Raw genomic sequence first — 11,987 nt, forward strand, 5'->3', positions numbered from 1 at the left:
CTAAACCAGTACGACAGTCACCTAGTCATGTCGCTGATTGGAGTCCCTCTCTTCACTTAGACAGAGCTGCACTCTGGACAGGAAGTCTAAATCCTCTGACGATCTGGCCTTCGACCATTCCCTGCTGATTGCATTCATGGCAGCAACAGCATTGAACAAGTCTCTGTTCTACAATTCCAAGATCAACGCCTGCATCTCTAACCCACCAAAACTCTTCTCTCCCGCACTCCTTACAAGTCTCTCTCCCCTTCATCACTCACTGTTGATGACTTTAGGGCCCACTGTGAGGAGAAGGTGTCTGGCATCCAATACTCCTTCTCTCCTTCTATATCACCCCTCACCTACGACAGAGGTGAGCCTGGGGACCATCTTGCCTCCTTCGAGACACTTGAGGACTGAAATAGAACGACTCTTCGTTGCCCAACAAGCGACATCATACCCTTCCTGGATCCCATCCTCTCTACCTTCTCCAGTCTATATTTCTTAAGGCCAGTTCACCCTGCCCAAAAAATAGCAACACCCAACGGTAGTTGGGTTGTGTTGGCTTGGTGTGATATGCCTGTTGTCATTTGTTGGGGCAGTGTGAAAAGTATAGTTATCTTTCCAAACATTATAAACCCAACAGCCAACAGTAGAATTGTAGGTGTTTTGGGGATATTGCGTGTTTACATGACCATAAGAAACTTGATTATTTGGAATTGTTGGTTTTACCAAAATCATGGCACTGTACATCTTTGGGTCCTAATCAAGACTATCGACATGCAACTTCATACAACGCCCAGTTCTCTAGATTATTGGGACACACAGACATTGCTGGAATTAAAGTTAGATGCACATGATATCTTATGGGTCAGGAACATCTTTAAAAAGACACACAGCTACCATCATCAGACAGAACTGTGCATCCAGTTATGGATTCAGCAAGCATTTGCAAACGAGTGGACCATAAGGAGCTTGAACTATGACCTCCTGTATCCTCAACACTAGTCTCAGACCCTTTCTCAGTCCTAATGATTTACAAGTACAACTGGCTTTAACTTTTTCCAAAACAAAATCTTCCTGTCAATATAATTTTGTCTTCCTTACCTCAAATTGAAGATGCAACCAGTCTGTTCGTTAACAAATCATTCTCGACTTTGTTGTTTTGCTATATTCATACTGCTTTCAAATACTGTACCTCCACAAGTAGCAATGAAGCAATCAATCAAGTTTAAATAATAACTTACACTCAATATTTTTCCAATTACTTTTCCATTTTGTTTGTCAAGAATCACAACTTTATGCTTTATTTACAAATTCACTCTAAACTGCATTACAGTAACTAAATAATGTTTACAGTCCCAGTGACTTGGTGGTCCATATATACACAAATACTGTATATGAGAGCAACAAAAACAATATATTACGGTGTTAATAAAACATGTTTGGTCGTTACAGACATATGTACACCGTTGACATAACCAACATTAAGCATTCATAAATGGTGTCATGGTCGTTCAGTCTGAGCAACTGCTTTTATACAAGGAGTAAATTGTCAGTGCTATTCACAATAATATATAAACAATGTAATATATCACAACAAAAGACTTGTCATCATGATTGTACATTGTGAATTTTTACTACTCCTCAGGCCAGAACAGATTCACAAATCAGTCATGATCGAGAAACTACAGCAACTCCCTTCACATGTAAATTACGGCCTTGGATTAAAACATGAAAGGTAGTGTATACGCAAAGGCCGTAATTCCATCCAGAATGTAATCCAAGTCTTTCCAGATATTTTTGAGACGATGCCTACTTCATGAACAGATGATTTGGGCATTGTTGATAATTTGGTTGGAAGAATCACGCCAAAAACTTATTAGTATATGATGAGAATCAAAGTTGAGGGTCAAACATTCTCATACACCGCAGAGAAAGATGAATGATACCACTTCTACCTTATTGAGGCAGAGAGCATTTTATGAATTGTGAGTTGTGGCTCTGAATTTAAGAATTGTCATCATAAAGCATGTTCAATATACAGATGACTTGGTGTCTTGAATCATACTTTGCATAAGTTAAAAGGAGTAAGGCTAAATAGAGAACCTAAGTTTCCAGTTTTGCATGCTAGTTGCATGCACAGGCACCAAGAACCCCCTTGATCTTTACCCCCTTCTATTTACAACTTATCACTGAATCTTTTTTTACAAAAAAAGTTTAAAAATAATAATATTTGGTTACAATTATTTAGTAGAACAAAAACGTACATCAACATATACCAAAATAGAAGCCTTCTGTAATGGTTAATATATTTAACAATAATCAATACAAATACCACGAATCATACACCCATTATCTTTGATATCAAAGTCTATTTTCTGAAATACTTTCTCTTTATCTTTGCATTTCTATGTAATCTGCATTTAATCATTTCAATTGCTGCAATGGTTAAAATATCACATGATATGTTGGGTACATAATCGCAACTATGGCTCCCTATCCCCCAAGAGAGCAGATGCACGTCCCCACAAGAAAAAAAAAGGAAAGGAAATTGGGAGGAAAATACAGATATGGAACAAACACAAAAAGAAGTGGGAGAAAGGCAGGAGATGAGCAGAGCCAACTTGTCTCAGAGCTTCATGAGGTGGGAGAGGTCTTGTGGTGGTGCTGAGGGTGGAGGTCATTAACAGCCACAGCCCTCCTTTGGAGGCTGGGGCTCACTAGTGAGGCGTCCGCCCTGGGGGGCGGAGGGCTTGTGCTGGACCCCAGACTCGGCTGCATTCAGGTCCAGACTCCCATCCTGGATGTTCTGATAGATTTTCTTAGAGGCCTCCAGGAATGCATCCTCCACATTTTCCCCCCTGGAATACAAACCTCCAATTTGAGAAGTGTAGAGAACATACCCGCTCAATACACGTCAGGCATAAGATGCTAGATGAGTTCAAACAAGTCTATGCCTCCAAGCCAAGCACTACACAAGTCACCTTAAAACACTTTCAGTGTCTAGTGTCTATGCTTTCACTTACGTTTTTGCACTGGCCTCCAGGAAGAGTAGACCTGCCAACATAAATGGGTATCAGAAAGAGAGACAACTTGAACAGATGCTACCATCCAGTGCTGGGTGACTCCTCCATGACAAACAAGTACCCCTGAACATTAAAGGTTCCGGGGTAGTCCTGGCTAGGAGGTTGCCACTGTGGATTTTGAAGTTGATATAATAGTTTGTAGCACGAAAAAAAGTTTAATAGTCACGGAAAGTATATTAAATAGATACAGAATACATGCACATTTGAACAGATCTGATGGATTACATTGTTGCAATGTGTTCTGTTTACAATAGACATTGATCTGTGTCTCTCTTACAAATCATTCATGTTTGAGCATATTCCCAGGGTAAGTAGGATCCTGAAGTGAGATTGAATTTCATAAATGGCTGGATTATTTATGGGAAGCGAGAACGTCAAATTGGTAAGTAAAGTAAAAGTTGAATGGTTAATTTTCCTTCCTGTCTGCCTGTCCTATATCGTAGACTGGGAACTGATAGTGTTGCTTTCAAGAGAAAGAGGGAGAAAGAAACTGAAAACAGGTCAGATATGACTTGAATGCCACTTGCTGTAAAATCATGTTTCAATGTTTACCCCGGGACCACAAAGGTTAAAACCCATATGTCCATCCATTAGTTTTTTTCATGGAGTGGAGAATTGGAGAATGCGCAGCCATCGGTCACTATCGGAGCCAAGTTCTGCTAACAACAATAGTTTGGAAAACATCCCTTCAGCACCGACTGATTGGCAAAAGGATTAATCGGTCAACCTCTAGTCCCGACCCCTCCCTCCTTGTTCCTGTTGTAAACCTGTGTCCTCCATTACCGTTCTCTTCAGCAAACTGCTTGGCCTCCTCATATGTCACGTCCCTTTGGGCCTCCAGGTCTCCTTTGTTTCCAATGAGAATTATGACCTGAGAAAGTCATAGCAACGTAACAGTCAAAATAGCGATAGATTAAGTCAGTCTTAGTTTAGCAAGGAATTGTATGATAGCTGATAGTTAATAGGAGTTTTTGAGTGAGTCAGGTTTCAAGCTTATAGACCAATCTTTTGTGATTGGTCAGCTTTTGATTACTCATTGTTAGGGTTATTGAGGTTCAATGTTTACAACTAACTCACAGTGTTGGGGTTGGTAAGGTTCCTAGCATCTGTTAGCCAGCTGCTTAGGTGGTTGTAAGTGCTTCTCCTAATGACACACAAAGGGAGGAAAAGTTTATAGAAAACCAATTTGTTTTAAGACAATTTTTGTTTGTCTCAGCTTTGCCAGATGGGTAAAGTTAAAGTATCGTAATAAAATCTTCAAACTACTGTAGACGAGTCATAATCAAGAGAACAAATAGGTGTAACTGTAATTTCAAAAAGCACGTACTAAGGCGCTTGACTTTTAGACACCACTATACTATAACAAAGGTTGTAGCATGTTCAGCATCTGCATGGAAAACATGCATACATTATCAGTTCAAGTTCAAAAAAGTCTAACGTAATGTAATCTTCAAATAGGCTACTGTGTGCAACTCCATAATTTATCATGGTGATCTTAGCCACCTTCCAACAACGACGACACAAAGTTTTCCTGTCACTGCCTGAGACAGCTTTTTGCAGTCCAGTAAAATTTTCGGTCGCTTTTAACATACATTATGGCACTTGTGGCCGAACCAGGGGGCAGAACCCCATACTTTAATTTATGATTTTGGGGAGTACAAATTACCCAGGGGTCCCACAAACCGTAGCGGCGCTCCTGCTTATGGCATTTATTGATCACACATTATATATAGGGCAAAATACAATAATGAATGCACATCTGGCAACGCTGATGTGTGTGTGTGTGTGTGCGTGCTGTACCTAGTGATGTCATAGACCATGAGGGCCCCTGCTGCACCCCTGTAGTAGCTACGTGTGACTGCTCTGAAGCGCTCCTGGCCAGCCGTGTCCCAGATCTGCAGCTTAATCTTCTGGCCACTCACCTCAATGATGCGAGTACCAAACTCCACTCCAATGGTGTGGGGGCAGTCTGCCATGACTGAATACACTCAAATAGGTCAATCATTTACATATGTCTTCTATCTATGACAGCAAAAACTACTGGCTATAGTTCTGCCTTACATTTCTTTTCAGTAAATTGATGAAGCAGACAGGACTTCCCAACGCCCATGTCACCTAGAACAATGGAGAGAATCACAATCTTTTTATACCAGCGTAGATGAGTGGAGCTAAGGCTGGGTTTGAATATAAAGCACAAAGTAGATCGAGTTGAATGTAACCAAGCACAGTAAACAATATATGTTTCAATCGACAGATCTAGCGGGCATGGCTAGATTAACTGCTTACCAATGATGATGTATTTGAAGATGTAGGAATAGTTATATGGAGCGGTCGTCATTTTATCCCTTAAATATTAAAAGACAATAGTAGAATAGTACAGTACAGTATAAAGTAACCACCTAATCACACAGGCCGCAATCTCAACTACTATAGTAGCCTACATAGGCTAAACAGATTTGCTGGACTTGGCAAGCTATCTTAACGTATATTGAAATCTTTTTGGCACTAATCTTGTTAGCTTGAAAGTGATTGTGTTGACAATCATAGCACTAGCTAGCTACTAGGTTATATTATATACTATCGCTCTTGCTGTAAACGTTCGCGTTTCATTATATATGCTAGCTCCACTCTTCTTTGACAGCTTGCTGCTGGGCTAATATCCTAACGTATGAAGGTGCTTAACTAGCTAACAGGTAAAATGTTCTTAAGCGCATGATAGATCGCTCATGAATTTGATTGAGATGTTTTTCTCCCGTCTCTTTTCTGACGTTAACAGGCAGCTATGCTAAACTAGCATGGCGTGGATCAAGTCTACTATAGCTAGATGTACAGTGGCTAGTGGGTTGCCGGATAGGCCACTGATTTTTGCTAGTTATACATTTCTAGAAACATCGAACACGGTGCTATCATTCTTCTATTCAAAATCAAATATCAGACAACTCTATATTTGCTTTACCTTGTGATGTTCCTATCTGTCTAACCATGTAATTTGACTTCGTTGTGGTTCAGATTGAGAGAAATCTGCATAGCCCTCCGTGGTTTATGTCATCAAGCCCGTGCTAGTCTGAGTCAGGTGAGTTTCATACTACAATTCTGACTAACCTTTTGGGCTGAACGCATTTTTCGTGTTGTTGTTGATCGATTAAATAATTATATAGTTTAGTAAGATCTGTTAGCAACCGGTTTGATGATACGTTTTCACAAATGTTTATTTAAATAGTCTTCTCAGGCAAATCACCTGATAGACCAACTTAGTTGAACCAGATTGTTTAATTGAAAATATCAACCAATCGTGTACGTTTTTGCGCCGCCGAGTGTGAGTCCAATATTTTGCCATTACTCAAAATGTTAACTCGACCGGTATTGTCTATGCACAACAGATAATTAGTAACAGTAATTGTAAAATAAGAAACCAAAGCATAGGCTATTAGTATGCAAATCCTTAATTCTCATATTGACAGTTAGCTAGCCTATAGCATAATTTCTGGAATTATGGCTTTTGATTTTGGTGTGCCATCCTAATATTTTTCACATTAATTTAATGGAATACATAATTGTAATTATAGTTAGATCTATTTGTGGCTTTATGGTGGGCCAGTGATATTGATGTGTATTAATTTAAGCAATTGCCAGCTTTCCTTCCTGCCTTCAGCCACACACAGCAAGTGTTGCTATTAAGTGTGATTATATATACATGTATATATTTTAAAAACTTGTTAAATATTATAATTTGCTCATGTTGTATAGTAATAGTATCTGAGCTTAAACTAAGTTGAACTGGCTTTATGGAACCAAATTGACTGGAAATGAGTCAGACTTATGAGTTGTAACTGAAAAGCCAGATGATTTTCAGTTACAACATTCATTGAAAATCAATTATTTGTCCACAATTTATCTTGCCAGAGAATAAAGGTCGTTGAATACATACTGAGTTGAGAACAATACCACAACTTGTTTTAATTACAAAACATAGCAATACAACTTCTAATCATGTTAGCTTTGCTAGAGACCAGGGTATGACTTTTCATGCTACCCTAGGGGAGTTTAAATCTGAATAAAAAAATGAAACTTGAAATAAAACAATAACTTTGTATGATACTAACTTTGTAATGATTAGCCTGGTAATGTGTTCAAACATCAATCCTCTTACACATGAATCCCCTTTGGACAGGTCCTACATATAAAGTACCATACATACAAAAATGTGTCTTGCTTCAAATATATATGTTATAATTAGGAGAATTTATCCCTCATCAGATCTAACCAGAATATAAACCTCGAAACATCTTCCCTATACCATTCTTGGTCCATCTCTCTAGAAGGTCTTCTTCACAACCTATCTTCATGGGGGACCTATTTGATATTGTCCACCTCGATATCCCCCTCGGTCTCCACACCAAATATTTCAGAGAGAAGGAAGTGGTTGTGGGGTCGCTCACTCAAATCCACATCAGCATTCACAGTAGGATCCTTGACCAGGGACTCCAGCACAGGAAGTGTCTTATCATACAGGAAATCAATAATCTCTAAAAAAAGAGAAACGGAAAATAATCAGTTAACATGTCTTTTTGTTCAGCAGGTTTCTGTTGACATGCATCTGGTAGTAAATAAACGTTCATGAATTTACCACAGAAAGTCATATTTTCCCACATAGGCACCCTGGTCACTTTTAGGCGGAAAAACAGCTTCTGCGCATGATATGGAGTCACGTTTCTGCACCATAAGGAACACACCCAGACAGTTTAGTCCCTGGCTGAATTAGATCAGTTCACAACCAGGTAGTCAAAACGTAGTATTCAGATAAACTGAGAACATGTTTTACCCAGAGGCTGTAGCAAGTTCTTCCCAATCAACATCCGCTACATCTTCAACCTGCCTCTCATACAACCTAAAACATGTGTGAAACAGTCCGTCAGCCCATTAAGGTGAAACATTTTGGTTTAAAAGTTTAACAGATCAACATCTTACAACACATGAAACAATTGTAAACAATCATCAAGTGTTGACAGTCTCTCAGCCACCATGGACTCAAGACAACCAGTCTAACCCTTACGGTTCCAACCGCACCTTCTGATGAGGTCAACCTTGGCCTGGATACTCTTTGTTCTATTTCGTGTTTGATCCCTCGACACCAACTTCTGTTTCAGGAAACACATCCTGTAAAGGCAGATAAAAGCAGTTGTAAAACTGTTAGTGTGCAAGTAACTTGCAGTAACTTCCAATAGTGCCATATATTCTCTCAACTCTCCCATACCCCCCAACCCCAAAACCTTTACCACTTCACTCTGCATTGTGTCCAGGAGCGTGTTTCAACAATTTCGCTAATGCTTTTCCATGGGATGCCGTTCATCAGTTTCTCCTTCAGGATGAACTTTTCCCCCGTCTGGCTTTGTAAATCCGGCTCAGTCAGGGTCTGCAGAATGTCCTTCATTGCCTCCATAAAACGATCGGTCTCCTCCTGGCTCCAAGAGCCTTTCTGGCTGGCTGATACATACAACTATTACAAACTAGATTTGAAGCAGTTCACATCTAATCCCCCATCATCCCAAATTAGGATTACATTCCCATCTCTAAAGTGTAAGGCTACCCACCAATCTGAGAAAAGCGTTTCTCCAGGGCCAAATCACTGCGGTCCATCAGACTAGAGATAGCTGCCCAGCTGTTGCCGTGCCGCTTTTGGAGTTTCTTCAAATTCCGCAGTTCATCCTTTGTGAATCTTCACAAAGGAAAAAAAGAAAAAGGTTTAAGTCGTATCGCTCAAGAGATTCAACATGTTCGTGTCCTGTGTTGATGAGGAAACCGATCAAAATAAATGAATTAATCCAACTACTCACTTTCCTTTGTTTCTGTATTCATGAAACATCCTTCTGCCTCGGGCGTAGACATCACGCCAGGGACGGGGTATTCCTTCAGCTACAATTGATGAAGGAATAGGTGAAGAATACAGGAGGAGGCACACTACTGACATCTGACAAGCTGGTGGGATTTACTTGAGTAGTTTAAACTACAAGAATGCACGTTTGATACATATGGCATATTACAGTGTTTCCTCTATGTTGACATGCCCCACTGCAACAAAACAAATCCTAGAGGAAACACTGCATTAAGTAATTGTAATGTATCAATGCAGACCTAAAACAATAACTTTAACAAAAGCTTCTTTTTTTGAAGATTATGAAGAGATTTCAAACAAGTGTTTCTTGTTTGGCTTCCTTAACTGACAAAGTGGTTTACCTATTTTCTCATAGAACTTGTGATTTATTTTTTGTTTGTTTATAAAGGTTTTCTGAGCTTCGAAGAGTTTAGGGAAGAAGAGGTGGGTGGTGCTCTCAATCCCTGTCAACGCCAAAAAGTCAAGCACGTTCTCCTGCAACCTCTTGTTCTCAGGGGCTGTGAACCGACCAGACCGGAGAGGAATACCTTGGAGTAACAGGGAACAGTTTAGTCGCATACACAGCTGAAAGCTTAGTGCTAGCAAAAAAAGGTTCGGTAAACATTATGGTCTGGTTTTGAGAAAAATCTGAGGATACACAACATGAAATGTACCACCATACAATCAAAATGTCCTTTTCCGTGAGAGAACTGACCTTGGCTTTTGAATGCTTTAAACCTAGCCAGGTCACCAATAAGGAGGCGTCGGATGACATCTGGACGTCTGGACTCGATGTTTGGAATAAACTCCTTCAACTCCTCCATAAGCCGCTGCATTTCCCTAGGGCAGGGTAAGGGAACAAACCATATTTTTGAAAGCGAGCAAGGAACATTTTAAATAACTGCCTTGTCCATGAGATGTTAACTATCAAAACACATTTGTAAACTACTCACTCTGAGATGGAATTCCTGGTGTCCTCTATTTCTTCTCTTCTGCTGCGGAGGGAATCCTCCCCAGTCTTGGTGTCTGGCACTTCTGGACCCAAACAATTTTCTGCAGTCTCTGTACTCCTATCCAACTTTGTCTTTTTAGTTTTTCTTTTGGCCTCTTTTGTCTTCCTTTTGGCCTCTCTCTCATTTTCCAATGCCACATTCTCTTCATTCTGGTCGGATTCCCACATCTCTCCACCATCTGATATGGTGGTCGACTCTGGGGGACCATAATGCTGCTCTGTTCTTCGCTTCTTCACTTTCGGTTTCATGTCCGGATTTGGACCACTGGACTTGATACAGTGTTTTGCTGTTGTAAGTGTTGCAGTCTCTAGACTACTGTCTGTGTTGTGTTCTGTTGGATGAGCAGTTGCATGGTCCTCCCCTCTCGCCTCGGGCTCTGTAGATCGGATTTTCCTCCGTCGTTTCTTCCTCTTGATCAGTTCAGGGACATCCTCTGAACCGTCTTGGTTCACCGTTTTAATATTCTCCAACATATCTGGTTCAGGAGCGGTCAAGTCCACTTCCTGTTCAGGTTGCTTTTTGTCATGTTTCTTTTTCTTTTGTCTACAGATATGTTCTCTATCATCCTGGGTTACCTTGGTTATAATGAGGTCTGGGTTGTCTACAGTCACAGTGTGGCTACCAGGACCCAGGCTGGTGGTGGAAGGGCTGCATTCCTCATGCACCGAAAGGTCATCACACTTTTTTTTCTTCTTTTTCTTCTTCTTCCCAGCTAAACGTGTCTCTGTTTGTTCTGTGAGTGGGTGTTCAGTGTCTTCAAATGAAAGGGGTGATGTTTGAGACATCTCAATCAGTAAGGAACTATCCTTCGACTTCTTCTGTCCAAAAACTCCTGGACAGTTGGTGGTGCCGCCTACCATGTTCAAGACTCCTCACACTGCACAACGGAAATGTAATTTATAAACGTTTTTTAATTTGCCATACGCTATTCCAAATAATATCATCGCTAAAGAAAACCAACTTCCAGAGGACGAACATTAACCAGTTCAATAACGTGACTTCGGAAATATTTTAGCTAGCTCTACGACTTTGCATTCCTTGATTTGCCAAGTTACGCTATTGATTTAATCGCTAGCAACATTTTTGAATCGTTAGTACTGTAGCTACCTGCTAACGAAAAGTAGCTTCCAGAGTACAATCATTAACTAGTGTGATTTGCAACCTAAATATGACAGCTATTTGAACGGAATGCAACATATATTATAGCTATGGGATACGATTTCAAGAGTGAAAACAAGAAGAGCACTCTCTTACCAAACCGAAGTGAAATGCACATGGACTTCTTTTTTGAATGGAGGCGGCTTCAACCGGAAGCTTGTCTCACTCTCTTTGCTTAAACTCTCCACTGACATCTAGGGCAGAGGATGTCATGTGTGGGGTCCGTCCGATTAGAATTAGCATGTGTTCCATTCTCTATAATGCCCCACAGACTAGCATATCCCATGAAGTTAGTTAGCTTTCATCCAGCGACTGTAGTCTTTTATACGCTACAACATCTTCCTATCTACAATAGCTACACTCACCATGGTAGCCTGTAAATTATTATCAGGGGCCGTTAGGAAATAATTCAGACTGAGCGTACACAAACACATACACATATGAAACGTTCACACATCTATACTACTGAAAACTCACATCCACATAAGTGAAATGCTTGCATCGACACATGAAACTCACATGTGAAATGTTCACACACGCATTCAAGAGCTCACGTAAGCGGGGATGCAAACCAATGATTGTAAAAATTCAAGGATACAAACACTCAGGATGCAGTTGCACATTTAAAACACCAGATGGCACCAGCACGGTAAAAAGGCTACAATGATGCATGCATCAACATATTTTCAATAATTTTCGTATTAAATCGTAAACTTGAACTGTGTAGCCTACAACATATTGAAGAGAAGGGCTTTTCTAATTATATAATTGTATGCGTGATTTAAAGAAATTCATCCATTATCAAAAAGATTTCAAACAGCGTAGGGGAGACTGGGGACAGTCGCAACAAGGGACAGTTGCAACAAGTCTCTTTAC

The 11,987-nt window shown here is 40.2% G+C and overlaps 2 protein-coding genes across 3 annotated transcripts; both read right to left on the bottom strand.

The window, feature by feature from the left end:
* Positions 1 to 1,595: 1,595 nt before the first annotated feature.
* Positions 1,596 to 6,160, bottom strand: LOC124486565 (ras-related protein Rab-14-like). Its single transcript, XM_047048260.1, has 8 exons — positions 6,025 to 6,160; positions 5,355 to 5,413; positions 5,130 to 5,183; positions 4,869 to 5,046; positions 4,146 to 4,212; positions 3,852 to 3,939; positions 3,009 to 3,039; positions 1,596 to 2,843 (listed from the first exon to the last, which is right to left on the bottom strand). Exons 2-8 carry the CDS (start codon positions 5,404 to 5,406, stop codon positions 2,666 to 2,668), a joined length of 648 nt encoding a protein of 215 aa, XP_046904216.1. The 5' UTR covers positions 5,407 to 5,413; positions 6,025 to 6,160; the 3' UTR covers positions 1,596 to 2,665.
* An 836-nt stretch (positions 6,161 to 6,996) lies between these two features.
* Positions 6,997 to 11,690, bottom strand: LOC124486564 (transcription termination factor 1-like). 2 transcript variants are annotated; one of them, XM_047048259.1, is made up of 11 exons: positions 11,208 to 11,690; positions 9,894 to 10,830; positions 9,656 to 9,780; positions 9,303 to 9,488; positions 8,903 to 8,981; positions 8,660 to 8,784; positions 8,345 to 8,552; positions 8,136 to 8,225; positions 7,891 to 7,956; positions 7,696 to 7,781; positions 6,997 to 7,594 (listed from the first exon to the last, which is right to left on the bottom strand). In XM_047048259.1, exons 2-11 carry the CDS (start codon positions 10,811 to 10,813, stop codon positions 7,422 to 7,424), a joined length of 2,058 nt encoding a protein of 685 aa, XP_046904215.1. In that variant the 5' UTR covers positions 10,814 to 10,830; positions 11,208 to 11,690; the 3' UTR covers positions 6,997 to 7,421. The 2 variants fall into 2 exon arrangements, with proteins under 2 accessions (XP_046904215.1, XP_046904213.1); XM_047048257.1 differs by having other exon boundaries at positions 9,894 to 11,237.
* Between the last annotated feature and the right edge of the window lie 297 nt (positions 11,691 to 11,987).

Source organism: Hypomesus transpacificus, chromosome 24 (assembly GCF_021917145.1).
Source record: "Hypomesus transpacificus isolate Combined female chromosome 24, fHypTra1, whole genome shotgun sequence".
Taxonomy (NCBI): domain Eukaryota; kingdom Metazoa; phylum Chordata; class Actinopteri; order Osmeriformes; family Osmeridae; genus Hypomesus; species Hypomesus transpacificus.